This window comes from Aythya ferina (assembly GCF_964211825.1).
Source record: "Aythya ferina genome assembly, chromosome: Z".
Classification (NCBI taxonomy): Eukaryota; Metazoa; Chordata; class Aves; order Anseriformes; family Anatidae; genus Aythya; species Aythya ferina.
The window spans coordinates 10,153,238-10,178,048 of NC_140299.1; the positions used below are offsets into that span (position 1 = coordinate 10,153,238).

General features: G+C 40.9%; 1 protein-coding gene across 2 annotated transcripts in view; it reads left to right on the forward strand.

Annotated features, from left to right (window-relative positions):
* The window catches only part of UNC13B (unc-13 homolog B), a 213,361-nt gene that overhangs the window by 62,166 nt on the left and 126,384 nt on the right, over positions 1-24,811 (forward strand). For both annotated transcript variants that reach the window (XM_084503110.1, XM_084503111.1), the window contains exons 8-10: positions 1,696-1,918; positions 16,753-17,079; positions 18,999-19,089. In XM_084503110.1, coding sequence (XP_084359236.1) covers positions 1,696-1,918; positions 16,753-17,079; positions 18,999-19,089 — 641 coding nt within the window. The remainder of the gene's footprint in view (positions 1-1,695; positions 1,919-16,752; positions 17,080-18,998; positions 19,090-24,811) is intronic.

The following is a 24,811-nucleotide window of genomic DNA, read 5'->3' on the forward strand; positions in this document are numbered from 1 at the left end:
GTGTGCCTTGTGGTCTACCAGTACATCACTTCTTGCTCCACAGGGTGGACATGTGATGCTTTTCAGAGAGGTTTGGCATTTCAAATCCTTTTTGTGTACCATTTCTTCAGTATTTCTTCTAAGCACTGAACTGTATTAAAATTGATGGACGTTGCACTTTTAACAAAGCTGAATAAAGCAGTATATGATTGCTCTTCATTTTTATTCAATCGACTAGAGACTGACAAGAACTACGCAGCATTTAGACTACTAAAAAGCAGGAGGCTTATCTCTGTTTTCAGTGCGGACAATCAAATTGAATTGACTGTAGGTAAGAGGGTAGAGCCAGGCTTTTTCAAGCAGTTCGTAGATTGTAGGCATGTTTTCAACTGGGGTTGTTTTCTACTTTTCCATCCACTTTACGACATTGAAGTAACCTGACTCAGGTGGAAAGGAACAGAAAACATCACTAAGAATGCCCTTTACTTTGGATGAGACAAAATGGAAATCAAATTAGTGGGGTGGAAATCACTACTGGAAGAAAAAAGGCATTCCCTGACTGTGCATCCTATTTGCAGCAGTGTAAACTTTTTTTTTTAGAGGATCTGGCACGAAAACATCACTCTCACTTCATTGCTCAGCCTCAGGGTGAATGGCTGTGTAGGCCACAGACCATTGAATAACTTACCACAGGGGTGCATACGAATTTGATTGTCCTTTCTAAACAGGATGGTGGTGGTGGATAGAGTGAATAATGGCTATTTTTTTCCCTTTGTTTCAAGCATGTTAATGGTGCACTCCACTGCTGTATGGGGACGTGTGTGTGTATTTCATTTTGAGCTTGCAAAGATAACCTTGCATTCTGCACAGCCAAACACAGCCGTAGACCAGCGTTGTATTTTTGAACCCTTTCTGCTGTTCTCTTTTTCTGAAGGGTTAGCAAGCAAAGTGCCTCTCCAGAGAGATGAATTCATGGGAAGGGAGCGGAGCTTTTTGCTTTGTGAAGGTTATCATTAGTGTTCACTACTAAATTTAACAGGCTAATGTATCTGGGTGTATTAAATGCAGCATTTTTCCCCTGTAAGAGCTAGCAATTGTGTATAGGCAGGGCTGCTCTCCCAGTCCTGATTTCCATGCTGACTGCCTTGAATTTCTTCGTTTTTCATTAGTTTCTCTTAACTTAAACTAAGACCTTCACCAAAAAAAAAACAAACAAAAACCAAACCATATTTCAAATGAAAAATCCAAAATGCTATAACAGCGGTTAAGACAGCTGAGAGGAGAGACGACATTACAGCTAAACAGAATAAAAGTTTCCAAGAAAGAGCTCCTTTCTATAAGGAAATATTTTTACCCAGCATCTAAAAGTTCATTTTGGCAGTAACAAAGAACTTGTAAGTTTTGATGTTGAGTTATTGTTTTTGATTTGTTTATTTTGTTCTGCTCTGATTTTTATGAAAAATGTTTTAATCTGCCTATTAGCAAAGACTAAAGAGAAAAATCCTATGATAGGAGGTGGAAAGGAAGGTGAGGAGGCAATTGCTGGAGCTCCTTGGTACATACTGCGGGAACCAGAGTTTATAACCAGCTACCAGGTGGATGTCCATCCTTTACAGACATGGACTCTTTTGGTAGCTTTTTAAAAACAAAATCAGCTTCACTGTCCCAGCAAAGCAACTTTAAAGAGCCGTGCCCTTAACTACTTCTGTTTCTTAGCCTTTGAAGATGCGGACAGTGCTGTGGATGATCGAGACAGTGACTATCGCAGCGAGACCAGTAACAGCATTCCTCCTCCATACCACACGACTGCTCAGCCCAATGCCTCTGTGCACCAGTTCACCGTACCATCACGCCTGCAGCAGCAAGGAGTCTTGCGGGAATCCTGTGCTGACTCCCTACAAAATTATGACCTGGATTATCGTGAGCATGTAGCCGTCAGGTGGGTGATGCCTTCTGGGCAGCTTTTCTTTTCCCATTACTCTTCCACAGCAGAACCTGAAGGTGTTGTACTAGCAGAGGAGGGCAGCAGAATGGCTCTAAAAGGCTTCTGTTGGGAAGGTATGATATGTTTTGCTAACACTGGGACTTAACTGTTAACCAGGAAAAACCTGTAAGACTATGTATTGCACCAGATCCTGCAGTTCAGTGAATTACCTTTTAAAGATATACCTCAACTATGAGGTCATTTATTCTTGTCTGTACATTTTCCTTAATTTTTGAAGGCCAGGACACTTACTAATAGGTTGTTCTGGTACCAATGCTTCAGTGTGCTCACAAAGCCCTGTCTGGCAGAGTTTATCCTATTAGGATATGCCCCTCTTTCTTTGGGCAAATGTATTTTCTGTTTCAGATTAGCTCCTCTTCTTCAATTAGCTCTACCAAAGCAGCATATTTAAGGAGAAAGTCTTCAACAGATTATTTTCTGTTATCATGCAACATTGTTGAATAGTGTGTTTTCCATTAGGTTGCCTGAAAGATAAGTTTACTGGCTCTAAATTAACTTTTTGACCCTATATCAGTAGTTTCAGAATTGTTCTTAAGTATTAAGCATAACAGAGTTAACTTCCAAGGATCAATGGTTTTGAACTAAAGCAGGGAGCTATAAAAATGTAACAAAAACACTGTTTCAAAGAAAAGATGAGTTAAATGTAAGGGGAAAGCGGAAGAACTTGGGTAGTGCTAGTCAACTTGGTAAGAGTTGAGGTATGGAACAGGGCATGCTGCTGCCTCTGCCTCAGGTGTGGAAGAAAGGCAGCTTCTTAAATACTGCCAGAGCTGGAGGTGCAGGGCTTTATATGCATTATAACCGATTTGTTCTAACTCATCACTCTTGGTAAAAAAGTTCTTGTTTCCTCAAGCCTGAACCTGAATTCAGTTTCCTGAATATGGCTGAGGCTAAATTTTGACTTTTTTTTTCTTTAATGGTAAAAGCTGAAATTTAATGGTAACACTTAAAGTTGTCACTGTTACTGGGATTTCATGCAAGTGAGCCAACAAAATGCATTTACTGCACTATGACCTCATTCTTGGTGCTTTTTTCCTAGTCTGTTAAATACCTAATGTAAGCAAAGTAGTCCCTTTTCCATGCTGTTCTATACCATTAGTTTATAGTAATAAAATTAATGAAGATCTTGCTGACAGTCTGTGAAGATGAATTGAAGCTATTTTTTGTGGAAGAGCCAAGTTGAACAGTGGGTTGTGAACTTCTAGCCATATCTAGTGAATAAATGTGTTTGTAACATGACATTCCAGAGAAAAGACTTCCGGTTTGAATTGTTGAAGAATACTAAGATGGAATACATTTAAATTTTTTTTTTAATTTATTTAATGTATGGATATGAAAGAATCTAGACTGATAAAGTTTACTTAAAAACTAAGAGCTTTGTAGCCTGCTCCTTTTGAGGATTCCTCTTCCCCTGTGCATTTCCTACATGACTAGCAAGACTTTTTACTACATATTTAATCTTAAAAATAGGAAATGCAAATAAGCTTTCCAAAGAAGCTACATGGGATTCTGTTTTCTTATCAGAGAGGTATTTCTAAGTAGAACTGGCTGGAAAAAAAACACATTGGGCAATCTTAAATATTTTCAAAACTCAGTTGTGTGGAGTATTGCAAAAACAAAATGTGTTTAACTTTTGCTCTTAGCAACTTTATGTGCCATGGACCAGGCAGATGCTTGATGAAGTTCCTGGCAGACTGCAATTCATGATTGCTGAGGAAATGAGAGCTTGTAGGAGGCTGTATAGGGCAGACCCAGAGGAACCAGACAAAGTTCAGCTAAACCTGTCTTGAATTAGGTGAAATGCCAAAATGCTTCAATTGGAACTGGCTGTACTAACATCTGTGTGTTTTTTTTTTTTTTTTTTCTTCTAACAACATTTGGGTTTGGCTGGAAGAATTTTGATCCTCTTTATCACCTGTTAAGCATAATTGCATTCCCTTGATAGAAGAACGTGTTTCATTCCCCTCTCCACAAAGGATAACAAATACTATTCTTGTTTGCTCTGGGAGAGTGTTTTGCTCCTGACAGCCAGTCTGACTTCAAAACAGAAGTTTTCTTCCGCGCAGTTTTATTTATTTTTTAATTCAAGCACTAACTTTTCCTTGCAATGTTCATTTTGTGTAACCATGTGTCCTCCATGTCTCCCTGCTCTTGCCTGTTTACTCCCAAGGCGATATGATAGCATAGATTCCACTGTGAGTGGCCGAACTGACCTAGAGTCCACATCTGAGTCTAGTCAAATGACAAGCCGCCAGTGCTCGCTAGAGAGCAGGCACTCTCTAGATCTGTCTGATAGGTGGGTTAACCTCTGTGCAGCCTTTGTGCTTGTCTCCTTGCTCTTGCTGCTGTGAAGTCGTCTTGTGGCACAGTTCAGCTGATTTTTGCTGTTTGCCTTGGCTGTGTTTCAGATCTGTGGTGGTCTAGTGCCGGGCTGATCTTGTCATCTTTTTCTTCTCCTGGGTGCTGGACTTCTTGTCATTGCTCTGTTTCTAATAAAATGTTCTGTAGAGTAGCAGGGGAAGCCCTTTTGGCAGAAAGAGCTCAATTAGAAAGAAAAATCATTTCTTTGCCTAAATCAGGCAATCGTTGGTTCAACATCTACAGCTAATGGCTCTTCATGCATACACGTAGCTTCCATTGCTTTTAGCTCCCTCTTGGAAGGGCTTGATCCAGTAACTATGGTGGCTCTGTGAGTCTTTCCAATTTCATTAGTTTTTTACAGATAGTCATCCCCATTATGAACTTAAAATTGCAAGCAAGAAGTGTAGGAAGTGTTCTACACTGTGTGCAACAGGACTCATTTAAGGTAATGAGTATCTTTCCAATTAGTGCAAGTTACCTAATACTGATGGAAATGAAGCACTAAACCAGCAACAGTGAAAATGCAATGACCTATTTTTCTTTTAGTGCTATCCCACCAACATCCTACATTGGGGTGCTCAGGCAGCTCAGCCTGTGGAGGTGAAGACTTGGTGTATTAGCAGTATCCATACAATGCCCATGTACCCTTTGCCCTTTCTCTTCTCTTGATCTGCTCTTATCATATCAGGGTCAGTGCACCTTCACGCTGCCTAGTTCCCGACAACTGATGACATGAAACAAAGTTGCTGTGCACTTCTTAGATGAGCATTTTGATTTTTTTTTACAGGAACTCTTGGAAGATTTAGACAAACATTAAGTTTTCTTGCTACTAGGTTTTGGGTTGGGGATCAACTGATACTTAATCCTTTTGATCCTGGGCTAGGAATTAATCCTGGAATCCCAAGAACCATGTGTTTGGGTTTCTGGGAAGCTTCAGCTGGCTTGACAGCAATACTACGTGCTTAAATCTGTTCTCTCACAATGGACAATGTGGATTACTGGATCTGTTTAGATGCATTGTAAATGGGGAAGTACAGATCCTGAAAAACCTCTCTGGCTGGCACTGGGCTAGTATCAGTTGCCTATGGGTTGTTTTGCCTTCTGACCCAGTGGCATCCCCAAGGATCTTCATTTTGCTTTGGGAGGAGCCCCTTGAGGGGAGAAGATTGTTGTCAGTACACATGTAGGCAGCAGGCTGGAGGGTAAGTTTCCTTGGTGGAGGACAGAAGAGACTCAGGCTGTCTTCTACTTGTACCAGGTTTCGGGACTCAGATGCCCAAAGAAATGGTCCTTCCTTGCTCTGCACAGACTTCTGGCCACTTCGCCCCCAGGTCTTATGGCATCACAACCAGAGTAACTGCAGCCATGAGCTCAGTAGTCCCTAGATGAGGCCAGGGATCTGGTGCTGGGTCTGCCCATGCTGCAGGGCATCTGCAGAGGGGGAGTGCATTACCTGCAGTGAGAGCACTCACAGCAAACAGGAGCGGTGGCATACCTGGAGCTCCTCATGATGATGGTGTGCACAGTTTGTATTTTGTTCTGTATTTTCTTCCTTGGAGTCCAGTCATTGCTGAGTCCCTGCATACATTCACTGCCCTTCAGCCACCCCTGGGAGAAACAAAGTGCCCCGTGGGCTTTATGAATACTGCTAATACTGCTAAATCGAAGTCTGCTGCCTAGAGTAACCGAAATGCATGCATAGCATAGTGGAATGGTGTGCGTGGGTGCAATATCTTAAAGTAGTTCTGTTACTGTAATAACTGACTTTTTTAAAGCATGCCTAAAAAAGTAGCAGCAGAGTACTGGTACAGCTAAGGCTGTGTGCCCTCAGTTGATCACAAAAAGCTGTTCTCTCTCAAACAGGCGTTTCCAAATTCTGTGCAACTGTAACCGGTGGAATACCATAACCCGTACTGCTTTTTTTTTTTGACGGTTTGATTGAAGTTTAATGGTGGTAGATTGACAGGTTTTCAGTTTTGTAATGTCTGGATGTTTCTCATTTTAATTTTCTTTTATTTAGTGCATGTTTTTCGTTACTGTTGTTTTCTGTCCTTTCTAAAGTTTTTTTAAAAAATTGTTGTTTTCCCCTTTCTCTTTTTTTTTTTTTATGTCTCTTGTCCTTTCCCTCCCACTCTCTTTATTTTTCATCTTAGACAAGGATCTGTAGCTAGGAATGACAGAGTCAGGATTATTCCATTTAATTCTGAAGACGGAGAAGAAGAACAAGAGAGTAACTATGAAGAGCTAGGAAAACTGCTAATAGAGGAATTCTTAGAAAAGAGTCATAAGAGTAGAAGTTGGCAGGAAGCAAGCATAAAAAAGATGCAAACTCTCTCAAAAAGGGAAAATTTCAATCACTGTGAAAGATCAAGATGCTGCCAAAATGTGTGTGTGGAGTCAGGATCTGTAGATGTCCCTAGGTACCCTCAGGAGTATGACACAATAGACAGGAGAAGGAAAAAGAAACTGCGATACAGCAGTCTTGAAGAGAGGGAACAAATGAGCCTGCAAAGTAATGGAGGTTTGCACTTTCCCAGGGAGAAAAAAAATTATTTCAATGGTGTGGCAACTATTTCTGAACTCAATGATGATTTCCCAGTATATGATAGGACTGGAAAATATACCAGCAGATCTGAAAATAAGGAAGGTTTGTCTGCTTATCCCATCCTGCGTCCATACAAAAATGGCTTAATGGTTAAAAGCGGTAAGTTGCCCAACAAGCAGGCAGTGAACCACGAGGGCTCACTTCACCTCAGTAATGGTGAAGATATGAAACATGTAGGGATGCCAGATAATACTTTTGTGCCCCTGGATATCCTTGAGGAATTTGACAGCAGTGCTTCTGATGAGTTTCAGTACTCGCCTGTTTCAGATGAGGAAATGGAGGAACTGGCAATACTTTCACAAACATGGTGTGATTCTGACATCAGCCATTTGAGAGACTTCACTGTTAATTACCCTGCAAATTCAGGGTCCCAGTTAAAGGCTAGCTGTGATAAAAAACACAGGACTAAAGGGAACAAGCATTGTCATCCTATGCAAGACTTGACACTGTCTCCTGTTGAAGAACCCAGCGAGGAGTATGTAGACACTATGGATGAACTTCAGTGTCTGGTAGAAACAGTTTCAGAATACTTGGCTGAAAAGGAGGAAGAAATCAGCAAATTTGCTACATTGCCAGAGACAAGAAAAAATGCTGAGCGCATATCACTGAAGCTGGATAATGCTGATAATTCCGTAGAAGCCAGGATGTCTGAACAGACCAAATATCCTGCTGCGGAGGAGAGTACCAAGGGCAAATCTGAATCTCTTCCAGACTTGTCAGGTGTGAAGAATACTGTGAATTCCCTGTTCAGCTCTTTGACAGAAAAGGTGGGGTCAAGCACAAAGCAGCTCACAGCCTCTGTTGAAAAGCTGGTTTCTTCCACGCCAGAGAAGACAGAAACCAGAACCTCATCAGAAGGTGGAGTCTCAAATGTATTTTCTAGCAAGCCCAAAAGTGAGAGTTCATCTTCTGGAATGGCAGCAGATAGTAAAGCTGACACAAAGTTCTCCATTCACTCTTTGCTACCATCCCAGGTGAGTGGTGATAAAAGAGCCCCGAATGTAAACTCTAGCAAGCAAGAAACCACTCAGGTGGACAGTAAGGCTTCCACGCCACAACATCTCCAGCAATCACAGGAAACCAGCAGCCAGCAGAACCAGCATTCAGTTATGAATTCTGTTCTAGGCATGCTTAATCCTTTAAAGATCTTCTCTGAGAAGGAAGTGCCAAAACCAGAAGCCGTAAAAGAGGAGCACACCAAGGAGGAGAGCCATGCTGTCAAAGCCGATGAGGCAAACAGAAGTGAGAGATCGTCTGGACAGACGGCAGCCAAAACCAGCAGTATGGTTCCCGAGACACAGCTGAGTGAGACCAAAAGTGAGGCAGGGGCAAACACAAATAGCACTTCTGTGTCTTCAATCTTTGGCAGGCTCACAAACTCCGTCAGTTCCTTTAGTCTGAAAGCCAATTTAGATGGTCTCTTGGCTCCAAAGCAGCAGGATGTGCCACAGAAGCAGTCAGATTTGCATCATGTTACAGATCAGCCAGATGCCACCGTAAAGGAGGGCACACACGCTGCCAGGGAGCAGCCTCCTGCAGATCACGTAGGGGATCAGCATACTGCAGGTCATGGACCGGGAAAGAAGGAAAATAGAGCTAATAGGGAGCTTCATTCAGAGCCTCAAGAAGGTACAGCACCTGAAAGCTTTTTCAGTCCACTCAAAAAGTCTTTCAGTCAGTTGTTACTTCCTTCTGCTGAACCAGGGCAGAAAGAAAATATGCCTGGGCTTTTTAAAGGCCATAAGTCTGAGGAAGATGTAAGACAAAACAGTTCATCAAGTGAAGAACACTCATTTCCTTTTACCAGGAAACTTCCTTTTTTCAGTGGGCTGGGTTTTTCAGACAAGGAAGAACATACAAAGGAGAAAGGTGGCTTTATTCCTTCATTATTTAAATTTTCCTCTGCAGAAAATCTAGCAAATTCTAAGGACCAAGCAAGCCGTCAGAGTTCTAGTGACATTTCTTTGCCTGAAAACAGAAGCAGTAATTTAGAAAATGCTGTTTCATTAAAATCTAGCTCTGTTCCAGATTTATCAGACCACAAGGAAGAATTTAAACAAACCAAAAACATGAATAAAGAAAACTTACCTAGTGCCCAAGAAAACAGAAATAAACACCAGGAGAGCACCTCTCTTACCTTTACAGTTGCAGGAGAGCAGCAGAGAACTAAGAATGCTCAGGAAGAACCGAGACATTTAAAAGGAGGGTTACCAAAAGGACTAAATGCAAACTTAAACGACAGTGTAGTTGAATCCATCCCTTCAGACAGAGGACCAGAAGCTGCAATTGCAGATGATATGCAGAAGAAGCACACACCAGGTTTTCTTTCTGGATTGCTTCACATTTCTTCCAATGAAAACACTGCCAATAACCGTGAGTTGACTGTTAAAAATGAGAGTGATAGCCACAAAGGCAGTTCTTCTGGATTATTTTCTGGTTTATTTAAATTTGCTTCAAATGAAAATGTGTCTGAATGTAAGCAGGAGAAGGTGAAATCAAACTCTCTTGGTTTCATGAAGCTTTTTGATAGAAGTGAGGATTCTAACTTGGAGAGAAAATCCAGCGACTCGGGAATGACTTCTGATACTCAAAGCAGCACTGCAGAAAAGCAAGAAACTTCCAGCTTCTTTAAAAATCTGCGGCCCAAGCCAAAGGAGAAACTGGATAATATGAAAATGATGGAATCTTCCAAAACTACTGACCACCTGCCCAGCACAAGAGTAAATAAGCCGGCTGGGCATTCTGTGCCCCCTGATGCTCTGAATCCTCAAGCTAAGGTACACGACTTATCTGGAAAGTCTGTGAAGAGTAGGCAAGTCGCTTATCAGGATGCAGAATCTAGAAGTTTTCCAACCTTTTTAAAGAAAGAGTCAAATGAATTTCGTAATTTGACTAATAAAAACCATAAAGTTACAGAGCAGTACTCAGCTTATCAGGAAACAAGAAGTCATTCTAGCTTTGAATGGGAATATGAAGTGGGGGAGCTTGTTGACGCTCGTGAAATAGCCCTGCCGGTTTACTATGTATTAAACCAGAACTCTGTGCTGCCCCCTCAGTTCATGGACTGGCCTGAAAATGACATGGTAGTGAATCTCTGTAAAAAGGATGGGAATGCAAATGTGATGGATTGGCAGACTAATGCCAATTTTGATGGACAAAGTTTGGATTTAAGTGTGATGTCATATGAGTCGTTTGACCAATTAATGTTTCAAGATGTTTGTTCAGAAGAAAATGATGCCTGGACTGCTAATTCCCTCAATGAAAGTTACAGTAACTTTCCACCATTTGAGAGAGAAGGCAGTTACTCATTAGAAGAGCTGCCAATGGATTTAAGCTACTCCTCTGGCTGTGATGGAACTATGTGGACCCTAATTGACCAAGAGACTTTAAGTATGGATGAGAACTTTATGTACTCATCCTATAGCCAGGACTATCAGGAGTGGCTGATGATGCTTGAGCAGGGTGTATGGTGGCCATCAGAAGATGGAGATTGTGGATACTACATGTACAGCGATAGCCAGTATGTGTATTCACTGCTCACTGATCCCACTGGGCAGTATGTTTATGTGTGCGCTCCAGAGACTTATTCCTACCCAGAGTGCTGGGATTATAATGTTCAGATGGGTTCCATTCCAAGAGCTGTGCTGGATGACAACACAATTGCTGTTTGTGGCTTTAAGGTCCCTCTTGGCAATGAAGATGAGTTGTTTTGGTTTGCTGAAGAGGAGTGTTTGGATGATTATTCAACAAATAAGCCTCTGGATTTGTCAGTAGCTTTGCAGAGGAGTGATCAGTTAATGAACATGAATTTGGAGACGTTTTCACAGATGTTTGAAGAGTCCATTTATTATCAGAGAGAGCAGCCACTAGACTTCTCGGGTTATAAACTTCAAAAACTCAAAGTCGATTTTAGACCTGAAAAGGAAACCCAGAACTATGCCGAGGAATCTTCGGTAACCCTTGATCTTAGAACACATTCCAGAGGGGCTCGTGATAAATCGCTGAGTAAGGAAGCCCACACCAAGGAACTGGATAAGGCTGTCCCTGTGACTACTGCTGGGGGCGGATCGTCAGGATTCTTTGGTTTCCATCTGTTTCAATCTACTCCTAAAGCTGAAGAAACTGTGGCAACTACTGAAAGAGTAACAGAAGCAAAAAAGACTGAAGAAGATAAGAAAATGCCAGTGAACAAAGTTACCTCTCTGTTTTCTGCGTTGGGTGGACTGATTGGAAAATCTTCAGGTCCTGACTCGGAGACACCAGAAGATTCTTCCTTGAAGAGAGCAGACACACGGTCAAAATCATCGGAAGATAAAACTGATGTTTTATCACTTGTACCAAATAGGAAATCAGATGAGGCACAGGCAGGGCAAAAGATTCCTGTTACATCACAACTGAGAAGAAATACTTCATCGGATCTTAGCTTGGAGGCTGCTAGAAACGAAAAGCTGGAATTCAATCAGAATGAAAACATCCATGTTAAAAAAGGAGGATTAACAAAATCTCCTTCTCAGCTGAGCCAAACTGCTCCAGATGGCAGGCCTGTAAGAGCAGAGGGACCTGCTAAGGCAATGCCAGCTTCCAGGCATCTTGAACGACATGTGAGTATTAATGAACCCAGTCAACCACAGCCAAATCAGAGCCTCCCAGCCCCTGAGCCCGAGGAAACATTATTTAAAAGTGCTCTGAAACTGTTCAGCCTCGGGGAAGATTCTTCTGGAAGCTCAGCTGCTAACAAAACCCAAAGTTCTGGATTTTTTGACTTCTTCAAAACACAAGTAAGTAAAGCACCACAACCATCACCAGATCTGGAAAAAAGTCAGAATGATAAACCAGAAAAGGTGATACACCCAGAACAGAAGGAAGCCTCCAGCATCTCATCCTTGTTTGGATCCATTGGAGATCTCTTCAAAGTGGAAGCTGTGTCTTCTCAGCCAACACCAAGTGCTGCAACTCTGCCAAAAACCAGTAGTAGAAATGTGGCTGAATCAAGACAAAAAAGTGAAAAGTCTGGTGGTCCTCAGAGTGTTAGTATGCCATGTCTGTCCTCCACTCCTAAGGAAGGGGTGAGAACGGAAGGCACAGACAGGCAGATCTCTCCTAGCCCTGGCGTACAAAAGGAACAACCGAGCAGAAAAGCTGAGGAGGAGTCTTCTGAAGGTAAAAAAGTGCCTCCTGGACTTGCTTCACAGAAGCCACTGAGTGTAGGTCCCAATCTAAGCCAGTCGAATCAGTCAGCTGTACCCACAGACAGACCAAAGCAACAAGGAGGAAATCGTTCAGGTGGCACAACTAATCAGACCAAACCAAGGCCAGATCAAATCCCTAAAGACTCAGGTTTCAGTTTCCCATTCAGCTTTTCTGATATCACTGCTCCAAAGCCACAGACAGCCGGTAGGAGCATATTCTCCTTCTTCACTGGATCAGATGAACCAAAGCCTTCTGCACCCGCTCCTGCTCCTACTAGTGCAAAGCAGCAAGAAACAGAGGGGCTGTTTCATCTGCCCTCCTTCTTTTCCAGTGGTCCAACTGCTGACAAGAGCGTACCTCAAAAAAGTACTAGCTTTAGCTTTTTCAATTTGACATCCTTTTTGGATGAAAAGCCACAAACTACTCCAGGACAGGAGGTTAATACAAAACCACCTAAACCAGCGAACTCTAAGCCATATATGACACAAAGTATTTCCAGTGATTCTGGTATCAAAATTGCCAGTTGTGCCAGCCAGCAAGATGCAGACAATAAAAAAGAAGTTGATGATATTATTGCAGCAGTGACTGGCAAACAAACGTTTAATAAAGTCACCGTGAGAGAAAATAAATCAGAAATGCTGGCAGTGAAAAATGCAGAAAATGTTGCCAAGGTAGATAAAGAGAGTGACTTAAAAAAGCCTCCCCAGACTGATGACACCACTGGAATTGGTTTGGATGCTTCTGGTCCTTGCCCTCAGGCTCCCAATGTGCAGAAGCATTCTCAGGATGAGCAGACTGTTTCCTTAGGGGCAGAAGATGACACTCTGGGTAGCACAGGGAAGATGGACAATGAATTTACAATTGATAAAGAAGAGCCATATTCTTCAAAAGAACAAGCTTCTGAAAATCAAGATTATAGTACAGACTTAGATGCTAAAATGGATTCAGTGATTATGAACGACTCAAATATTACAAGTGACGTAAAAAATGAAGTAGCCTCTGAAGAAGTATGTGCACAACATGAGTTGCTGGAACATAAATTACCCAAACAAACTCCTGGTGACAGGTTACAACAGGCACAAGAGTCGCACTCTCTTCCTAAAACGCCAGAGGCATCTAATTTGCAAAACAAACCTAAAGAATCTGACGGTGATAAATCGGTACTGGATTCTTCAGTTGAAATGTTTTCAAGCTTCATGACAAAAATGAAACCTCCTAAAACGTTGTCTGGTTTCTTTTCTCAACCACAAGCTCCTGCACCTCCTACTGCACAGAAGAAAAGCTCCTCCTTCTTTGGTTTCTCATCCCTCCCTAGTGGCCCAGCACCAGCATTCACAAATGATCTCTTTGGCATCTTCAAAGGTCCAAAAGAATCTCCAAAAGAGATGCCTCCACAATCCACCCCTAAACCTCAAAGCAGCAAAATGAAAGATGTCATTGGGTCTGTTCCAGCTAAAGACTCTAAGAAGACAGAAGATAGCGTTACAACCAGAGAGCCTGAAATAGATATGTCAAGCTCTCTGAAGCAGGACATATTGCCTGTCTCAGTAGAAGAGAACTTCACAAAAGAATCTCCCATGAAAATGGAAAATGAAGAAAACAGGAATTCAGAAACATGTAAAGAGGAACCTCTGAGGATCACTCCAGAAGCAGTGGTCTCTGGTGAAAGTCAAGTCCCGGAGGCTCTGCAGCTGGTTAGTGATGCACAGCCCTCTGAGATGATAGATGCTGAACCATGCCAGTCTGATTTCAGTAGTGTGGTCAGTACAGAGCAGGCTGAGGCCACTGACCAGAATGAGGTAAGTCCATGCCAAGTAGACGTGTCTTCACATGTAACAGAGGAACAGGATGCTTCTACAGACAAAGCAGTTATTGACTCCCTTCAAACTGGCTCTAGTGGTGGGCTTGAACTGGAAATTGAAGCCCCGGTTGATGGGACAGTCACAGACCTTTCCCAATCAAATAAGAGTGCTGCAGTTGAATCAGAGCCTGCTGTTCCAGGGGATCAGGCTAATGCTGGCATTGACCAGCCAGGCATGATCAGTAGTGTTGGCAGAGAACCCACAGCTCCAGTTGATGAGCCCAGTGTTCAACACCTTCAGCTGGATGAACAAGAAAAAAGTGAGGTAGAGCTGCAAACTGCTGGACAAGAAAATAACCTGTCAGTTAATGAGATACCTGAGGAAGGAAGTTCTTCTGAATGTGAGCTGAAGAAACAGGGTAAGCCTAGTAATGTTCCTACAGATGCAAACAGCAGTAAATCAGTCTTTGAAATACCAAGCATGCCCAGTTTGCCAAAATTCAGCTTTATGTCATCTGCTGATACTGGAAAGCCATTTGGGTCTTTCTTCTCTCAGCAGCCGCCTTCTGTTAATAAAGCAGGGGCAGAGCAGGGCCTCATGTCCAGCTTTAAGAAACTTTCTTCGACTCTCTTTGAAGGAGGCAGTGAAGAAAAGGTGAGTAAGCCGGAGAGTACCCAAGGAGCAGTGTTTGGGAAAAAGCTAGATTTCTCCTTTCCCTGGCAAAAAGATAACAAGGAGACCTCTGCCAAAAGGGAACCACATGTACCACCACAGGCTTTGTCAAAACCAGATGACAAGGTGTTAAGAACAGTCAGTTCAGATGAAAACTCAAAATCTGCAGTCTCAGATCAACTGACTGATGCAAATATAGAAGTAAACTCGTCTTCAAAGCAGCCTGACATTGTAGACAATGAACTTTCTGAAGAACCATCTGGTGCAAGCACTGTTGATGATGCATCCAACAAAGAGCTGGGAGAGAAGTTTGATAAAGAGCCTGAAGATCAGCAGAACGTGATTTCCAGCGAATTACAGAAAGATCAGGCAGATGAGTATGCACCAGAGCAGCCTGAACTGAAGGAAACTGAGCTTGATTCAGCTCCTAATGGAGCTGTGCTTCATCCTAGCATGCAGCCTGCAGACCTGAATAGCGTGGAACAACTGAAAGAGAAAAGGCTAGTTATAAATGAGGCATAATAAATGGTTTCAACTGATTGACCATTTATAATGCAACACTGCAGCAGTAGATGTTAGCCTTGGTGTCTGATGTTAGTAGCTCAGTCCCATCTGTATTTAAGTGTTTTTAGTATCACTGATAGCTGTCACAGAGGATGTGGTAAACCGCTATCACTAGTAATGCACAAACCCTTATACTGTTTTCTCCACTTTCTCCACTCTTTTTTCTGTAAGTGTTGATTGGATTTCCCATGTTCTTGCACTGTGTCCTGCTGAATGAAATGCTTTTAGTGCTAATTTCATTAGCCTGTCAGAAATTTAGTTCTTTGTGTGTTAATTCTGCTGCATACAATTCATTTTGCTTTCTTGTTTAGTGATAATTATGTTGTGTTTGCTAAGAAAAATCAACACTAGATAAGGTATTGAAAGGAATGACCTTGTTATTTTCAAGCTGCAAAGTAAAAACTTAATTTTAGAGAAAAACTTAACTTACTGCTAACATATTATAGAACTAAATAGATTCATTTCACATTACTGATGCTTCTAAAACATTTTCAGAGATATCAGTGAAGGTATTCTAATGTTTGCTCTTCCTAAAATCTCTGCAAAAGTTATTTCATGCAGTTAGGGAAGCTAATAAAGGGAAGTATCAGTATTTCATGAAGCTGTATTCAGATCTGTGTATGTGTCAAGTTGAAATTGCCATCAAAATTTGAACTGGAGACTTGTATCACCCACAGATGTGCATTTAGTAAGTGGAAGTAGTTCTGTCTCTGATCTAACAATTGCTGAACTGCACTCCTCAAACTTCCCATCTGGCTTCCAATTCTCCTTACTGTACAAGTGAGAGGAACATCAGTGCTGCTTAATTCTTGGATAGAAGTATTTAGTGTGGCTGAGCCATAGTTTTCCTGACTGCATGAGAAATTTAGAAATTTCCATCAACTGTAATTTGTGTGAGGATTCTGGGCATTCAGTTCTGGAAGTGGTGTCTTGACTCATAGAGATCACGCCCCTTTGGTGGTGGTGTGTTTTGTTTTGTTTTGTTTTTCATAAATGAAATTGTTGAGGGAGCTTTATTAATGTGAGATATGCAGCATCCTTTTGTGAACAACTGCTCTCCCTGTTTTTGTAAAAGGTTTTTTAAGTTTGATGGTTTTAACCTTAATCTTGACTTCAGTGTATTTTATTATAATTATATAAATATAAACAAAGGTAACTTCTTATTAACAACCTAAATGGTCATGGTAAAGCTGCAGTGAAACTGTAGAAGTCAAACGCTTCCACTCTGAATTCCCACGTTTCCATTTTTATTCCTCTCTGGCTATTAGAATATCTTCACTGGCAGTGTCTAGCAGATGTAGGGTGGGGAAGTGAACAATTGGTGCCAGACAGATGTTTGTAACTCTGTATCATACATAATCTATGTGGTGGTAGGCTGTGTATTTCTATTGCCTACCCAAGTTTTGAAGTTCAGAAGTCTAGACCTAGTTCAGGGGGCATCATTGCTAGGTATGACTTCATAACATATCTTTTTAGTATATTTAGTATCCCATGCAGGTTTTTAGATGTGTAAATTGCTTTTCATTTTTTCAAAGTTATTGCTTTATCTGACGGACTTTCTTATTCTCTCATAGTCCTGCTGGCAGTAGTAGATACGGCTCCTCTTGTAATGTCAGCCAGGGGAGCTCTCACCTGAGCGAGCTGGACCATTCCCATGAAAGTGCCCATGGCTCTGAGCAAGATGACGATCACCAGGAAAGAGAGTCAAATCATTCCTACCGCAGTTCGGGCAGCTACCAGAAAGATGGCCAGACATGGCTCAGGGAGCAGGAGGAGCCTCGTGGCAAAGGAGGGGAGGAGAAGGTCTGTGAGACAGAGGAGAAGCATAAAGATCATTCTGCAGCTAAGTTACCTCTGGAACTTGACAAGCCCAAGGATGTTGATGCAAGAGCCCAAGTGAGGTAGGTGAAGTGCTCTATTTCTGAGATCTTTTCATCTGATTCAAACAGGATTCGCCCCTGTTGCAAATTATATACGTTCCTGGTGCAAATTATATACGTTGTTCTTAAAGTGGCCTTTTACAGCTAGTTTGGTGTTGCTGCTCTGTGAAACATTTTTGTGTGTAGAAACAGTTATTTATGAGACATTGACTAAACTTAAACTATATTTTCAATGAACCTGTTAATCTGTTGAAACTTAACTGCTGTATTTTCTGTTTCTTGTTTGATAAATGTAGTTTAGCCCAAATATAGCTGCTTTTATTGCTCATGTGTGATCAGGCTTATGCATGAGCAACCATCTACTGACTGTTGGAGCTTCATTCATTCTCTTCCTGTGTAGTAAGCTATGACAGCTAGAGTTACTGTTTATGTAGTTGCAGGCTGTAGACTTACCTCGTGAATTGACGTGTTGCTCTAATTCACGATGGCAGCTTTTCTTGTCCTTGCACTTGGACTTTACAAGCTGTTGAAAGTATTGAAGACAGTCCTCAGAAGCATTTCAGCTAAGTTTGAGGAGTAATGCTCTGGATTTCATACAGGTTTTACAGGAATTTCAAATTCCACCACTTAGGTTTGAAAGTATCTGTCTTTTCTTGAAGTAGTTAAATCATTGAAGCCCTTAGTGTGGATATGGTTATATTTTCATTAGCATGGAGGATTATTTTCATCTGGTTAAGATGGATGGATCAGTTAGATTCACGGAAAGATGTCTGCCTAGTCTTTGGGGATTACAGTATAGAGTGTACTGATACACTGGTGTCATTGTGCTTATGTGAAAGAATTAACCACAGCAGTTCATGTGTAGGCAACTCTTACACTAAAGATATAAAAAAGGAAAACAAGACTAGCAAGAGTGTTAATCTGTTCTTAAACTCTGACTCACTTTCCTCTTCTCATTACAGAGTCTTGTCCCAGAATGGCTGGCCTATATTTGCTTACACGGAGGGTTATTCACGTAGTCTATTCCAAGCTAATTTAGGCATCTAGTTTTGATATTACCGCATCACTGGCTCCCCTTCTTTCCACCGTGGTAACACTTTCCTGTCTCCATAGAATACACAGGGAACTTAGCTCTGAATCTCTGAATCTTGATCTCTGGATTTGCACCTGAGCTAGATGTGCAGCATGGATGCTTGTTGCTATCAGCTATTGCAGAAACTGTGCCTGGTGCATCTCAGGATGATTGACACCTCAACAGCATACAAAGGAAGGGATACAATCAAGGGCCCAATGTATCACGAGGATGGAGTATGAAATGTGTTGTGTAGCACAGAGGTGAAGCTTTGCTGCTAGATACCTGTGCCCTCTTGAAAAGCTGTGCGGAAAAGCAGAGTGAGAAAGGCACGGTGATTAGGAAAAACACACCTGAGCCCTGTTGCCAGCCTTTCCACTGAAAAGAAGCTGTAAATTCTTAGCAGTAGGAGTGAGAAGAGGCAGTGTTAAAAAGGGACCTGCAACAGGCATGAGGATGGAAAGTCTCATTTGTCTGGTTCTTTGTATGCAGTTATGATACCACTGTGCTGAAGTGGCTTGATCAGGAATCTTGGACAGTGTTCTTGATGATCCAACTGATGACTTCTTTCTCCTGGAGCTATTTTTAATAATGAAAATATTTTAAACTAAGCTTTTATCTATGTGGATTTTCCATCAAAAGACTAGGATTGTACCCTAGCTCATCAGTTTCCAAGATAGTTCTTGCACATGAGAAAATCTCTGCTTTAGTTTCTCACTTAACATAACACGTGCAGGGCTATGTTTGCAAGGAGTTTGTTGGTTACTGCAGCTTCCAGAGCTGAAGCTGTGATTGCAGAATGTAATGCTGAATCTTTATGTTACATATGAGTGTTTGCCATAGTGATTTTCTGTTTCTTGTTCTTAAGCTACCACGGTGACAACGAACCACCACCATTTTCTCCAGCAAGAGCCCATTGGATTCGAGCCATTAGCAAAGTTCGGCTGCAGCTTCAAGAGGTAGGATGGAGAAATGCTTCCCTCCTTCTCTGTGTTTCCTGGGTTTTAGATCTGTGGCTGAAGGTTTAATTTCTTTTTCCTATTACAGTTCTGATGTGTTGCAGATAAAAAAAAAAAAAAAAAAAAAAAACAATCCAAAATACTGTATAGGACTGCAGCTTGTTCTGATGGCCTTAGAGCTATCTAATTCTACCAAACATTTTGGACACTATTTTTTGGAACTAGAGATAAATTATGAGAAAAGATGCAGAAGCGGGGAACATAGCTAAAAATTTGTATACGGTAATCAAAAAAGGTTTGGAACTAGATGGTTTGTGTTGAACTGTTAAAAATGAAGACTTTTTCTCAAGGCAACTTGGGGATAGCTTGTTAGCTTAGTAGGAGTTATCTGTATTATTTGTCGTGTGAAAATGTTCCTTGGGAAGTTTTACATCAAATATTTTTATATATACTAATTGAAAGTGGGTGTATAATAAGTCTCTTGGTATTTCCAGCTCATGAAAGTAAGATTTAAAAATAAATAATCTTGATTTGGGAAGTCAAAAGGAAAAGGTTGCGACATTTTCTTCAACAGTATAAACAGTGTTGTTTTTAGAAAACAGCAATTAATCCCCCCAAAGTTTGTTTTTTTTTTATTACAAATCTTTTGCTTTTATGTGTCTGTAGGCCCACAGAAAGAAACCATATGGTGTGTTCATGTTCTATAGATGATAAAATATTGCCTATTACCAATATAAGTACAAAGTGCAGAGCTAATATATTTCATTTAGAAGTACTACTTTCTTATATAACTTTTTTTAATTTTTTTTTTTAAGAAAGAATTTTACAGTATCTATTGATCAGTGGCAGAACTTTTCTTTCTCTGCTGGATCTGCTGCAAATATTTGTGAAGACAAGGTTTTTGTCTGAAAGGCATCCAAAGTGCCATAGCAGAAATGTCTTTTCTCTTGGCTTATCTGGATTGTAAATTATTTCCAAGCTAACAACTACTGTGTTACTTCACTTTTGAGCAGAATTAATTTAGGTCAAAACTATCAGTGTGACACTGAAATGGAAGACTACCATTAGCATCCAAGAAGATAGGGAACTTCCATTTTTGTTCTGTAGCATGCACAAGCAAAAGAGTTTAGTTCTGTACCTATGGAGAAGAAGACGTGCACAAGCATACTAGAAAGGACAAGACGTTCATTGATGCCTCTGCCTAGATATCTTTTTGTCTGAGAGAGTACAAGGACCATGAGGTGATTCAGTGTTAATTAAAACTTCAGATTAATGTATTCTGATTCAGTATTTCTGCTGAATTTTTAAAGTAAGACTTCTTTGAAATGATTGTTAACAGGAACACCACTTTAGTGTTTCTAAACTGGTGGTTTTGTGACAGCAAAATGTCACAATTCACTTTGAGTTAACCACTGCTAACTTTTGATCCAAACTTTCCTTAAAACAAAAATCTTAAGTGGTGGAGTATTCCAGCAGGCTGTTCAGGCTTTAGCTGTCTTTATTGTGCTTTTCCTAACCTTTGCTGTAGATCTCTCTTGCCCCACAGAAATCCATTTCTCTTGAGTAGGACAAGCGGTAAAGTGCAGAACTGATTCCCTTCCTCTCTCTGTTGCTAAGAGAGAACCAAGCCCCACTCACTCTTCTCATATTTGCCAAGGTACCCTTTTAGCCTTTTCTTTGTCAGTTTTTATAGTCACTTTTTAATCAGCACTTATCTTTTTTCATTCTTTTCTTCTTTCTGAAGCAGTGTCCAAAGTTGAATGTGGAAATCCAGCTGAGAGAGTGCACACGTGCACTACAGAGCACGGAAGACTTTGTTCTCCGAGGCTGTGATCCTGATACCCCAAGATATCAGGTGTCTTGTTGTGGTGGTGCCTTTTTGTCTCAGGCTGACACTGCTGATCCATGGTTATCCATTCTTTCTGGAGCTGAGGTCCCTTCTGATGAAGGGCTTTATCAGTCGTTCCCTGGCCTATATTTGCATTGGATTAGATCTGTATATGGATTTGCACTTGTTCTCACAGAATTGTTTTTTTTTCACTCATTAAGCACATTTCTGTCTGTCTCTTTGTAATCTGTTATGCCTACAAATCTTTCAAGTCATTTGTGAGAAGTTATGTAGTACTGAAGCTGCCAGGCTGTGCACTACCAGAACTGCTGGAGGGTCCCTACTTGATGCATTCTTTGAGTTTGTCTACCCTGAATATAATTTTTCCAGCGTGTTTCAGGCTGTTTTAGCAGTTTCATTAAGACTTCAGGGTATGAAACTTTCTCTTCTCTTCTCATACCCCTAAGACTAATTTACCTTGTTATAGAAGGAAGTTAAATGCATTTGACACAGTTCTACTTTTGATGAAACTATGCTCCCTGTTATTTCTCTCCTTTTTATGTTATAGATGATTCACAAATAATTTGCCTATTTGTTCCAGTCTTTAATTCCCAGGAGGAAAAAAAAAAAAAGTTTTGTAATTATAATTTCTTAATAATTATGTAGGTCCCCCTATTCCTATTTCTTAAGCATAAATGCTTCGTGTGCCCTTTCCCCATCTTTAGGTGCACTACCTGTTTTTCAAGTTCGCAGTGCTTTGTGGATTGGCAGCGTTGGTGTTACACCCTAGTATCTGAGGATGAAGATTTATCAGGGCCAGCTGACTCAGAAATAATTACATGCATTTGTTTTTCTTTACAACATTATCTTTCCTAACTTGCTAAGCTAACTAAACTTATTTAAAAAACACAAACAAAAACCCAACAACATTTAATTTTGCTAGCTACCTGACTGCAGTTGTCCCTGTCAGTGAAAACCAGAAGCAATTAAGGCATCAAATGTTCCAGGCATCTTAATGCCACCTGATGATAGCTCTCCTTTCCTATGAATAGTAGGCATTGTTTTTTGGTCATACTGTGTGTTCACTGCTAGGTTTTTAATTCTGTGCTTTGGCCTTCTGATTTCTTCCCTCCATGTTCATGCTCATCCTTACAAACCCTATCAGGAAGATATCTGTACTTTAAGGTTCAAGCCCTCTGAAGAGCTTGCAATGGATTGGAACTGGTTTCTCAATGCACCTCCTTTTCTGCTTCTTCACTTGAGACAGCTGGTGATTTATGCCTGTTAATGCTGTTTTGTTAACTGCTAAACAGCTTCCTGATCTCGTCGCCCTTCAAGCCTGTTTCTCATGAGCTCTACCGATTTTCTGATTTATTTATTTATTTATTTATTTTTAGTTTGTGGTTTTGAAACTAGACAGTGGTTATCTAGTGTGCCTCACTCATTTCTTTCCAAGGCATCAGGAAAGCTGTCACAGTTTTCTCAGATACATTTGCATCCCCAACTCATTTCTCTGTCGTTTTCTAGAAGAGCTTCTCTGCTAGTTGCTTTCTGCATGTTCTGCATCATCAGCTTATTTCTATGTCTTGTTTGAAAGTCAGTGTTACCAATACAGTCTATCCAGATGGGTATTGGGATTTTAAAACTCCCTGTGATAGTAGTCTAATGTCTCAGGTGATTCTGTTGGTAGCTAGGAAAGGTCTTGCCTCATTTATCTGAGCACCATATTAACGTTTTTCCATCTTCTGTCATTACCTAGAAGCTTTCAAGAGGACTATCTTCCTCTTTTGTTCCAGCCCTTACAGCTGCTGCTTAAGTCCTTCATGTTCAAAGCAGTGCCTCCAGCTCTTTTCCATGTTTCCTTTCCTCAGTCCGTGATATTATTTCATATTAGTACTTGTGGAGCTCCAGTTCGCTGATCCGAACTATTGGATTCCTCTGGCATAGGCTACTGAAACGGTTCTTAATGCTCTTAATTGTTAATTATCTGGCTGAAATTTGAAAAAAAGACACCCAATAAGTTTCCATATGTGATGCGATTATAAATCTCCTGAGCAATTGAGCCTCCTACCTGAGAAGAGATTAATATTCATGTGAATAATATGCATACATCCCACAGCACCATGAGTCAGAGAAATGTAGTATTTTAATTAAGACTTGACAGTTACAAAATGGCTCAGAAATTTGTAACTATGCTTGTTAAAAAAGCTTTGTGGTAGCATGCATAGTTTCTTTTTCTTATTTTCTGCTGCTCTTTTTGTGTTTGTGAAGAGGAAAATTAATTATGCCTAAATCAACCTAGGACATTCAGCCCTGAGAGGAATGACTCAATAATTCTCACCTTCACACTTAGAACTTTGTCTACAAAGAGGGATTAATTGATAGCTCGTCTGCTTCAGTCCTTCTGTGGGAGCTTTTTTTTCAGAAGAACAACAAACACATGGCTATTGCATTTTCAATTTGCAGCTCTCCTTAACTGAAATAGCCCTCAGCTAGGGATGTGGCTGGGTGATTTTTAAACAAATTTGACTGAGTTCTGTATAATACTGAAGAACTGGCTCACTGGAGAAAAGGAAAAATTCAGAGAAATTATCATATTGCATCTCAAGAAAATCTTTCAGCATTTAAAGGTATTACAAGAGTGTGTGGGGCCTGGAATTTTATGCACTTAAACAGATTCTATGTATTGGGGGAAAGAGTCTTCTGTAACACTTTTCTCTTTTATGTCAGAAAGTTAAATACATCGGTATACTTGCTTTTTTTTTTTGTTTGTTTCAAAACCAATGTCATTGTAGCAGTGTTCACTCTTTGGCTTTTCTTTTTATAGATGCCATTTTGACCAATTATTTTGATTTTAATCTCAGATGTTGCCTGTTAAATGTCAATAGTCTGTTCTTGTTGATGGCTGTGTAACCAGATCACATACCGAGGTGGCAGATGTAGTTCATGACATCGTTCTGGAATATGATGAGCACCCAGAGCAGGGGATTACTGGTCTCACTTTTAAAAGCCCTGGTCCAGGGAGGATGTCATATCAGTGGTTTTGAAGTGCGAAGCCCTATTTTTATTTTGACAAAGAAAGGTTTTATTGCAAACTGTTCTCCTCTTATGTGAGGTGCCCTGAAGAGTCCATTCTGGACTTCACTGCCTGCATATAAATGTGGGCCCTCCAAGCAGTACAACTGGTACTGCACAGTGGCTCATGGAGGATGTACCTGCTTTGAGCCAGTCACCAAGACACCAGAAACCCTTTGTGCCTCTCAGGAGCGGTGCAGTCCATGCAGTAGTTTACTTTCGACATTTCACATCCCTTAAGCTTTGTTGCCAAGGTGTCTTTTTATCAGTCCCGTGAAGATGAGTAAGCTCAGCATTTTGAAAGCCTCCCACACAGTGACAAAGAAGCAAACTGAAGCACTATGTACTCTTTCAGAAAGTTACCAGAAACTTCTCTTTATGCAGAGAAACGACATCTCCACTTAGACGTCTTCCTTTTTTTTTTTAACCTGTGGTATTTATAAAGGTTATCTTTAGCTTTCAGCTATATCGACGTTGATGATCAAATGTCTCCGGGATCAGGGCTGGTGGGGTTCTAGAGAGCACCCTCGTGCGTAGGAGGTCTCTGTTCCTGCTCCAGAGAGGAGCTGGTAAGGCATGAGTGCGAGGGTCGCTGCCAGCTGTAGTGCAGGCTGATGCTGGGTGGCAGTTCTTGCAGTGGCAAATGCTTTCTGCATACCTTATCTATAAAATGCGTATGTGGCTTTCTTAGGGAAAGTGCAACCAGAATTATTTATAAAGCATTTAAATACAAAAGGAGTGGAGACCTGCTGTCATCTTCCCTTGTTGTGTCATGATCTTACGGGTGGCTTCTGACTTCACGAATTGGCAGGTCTTGTG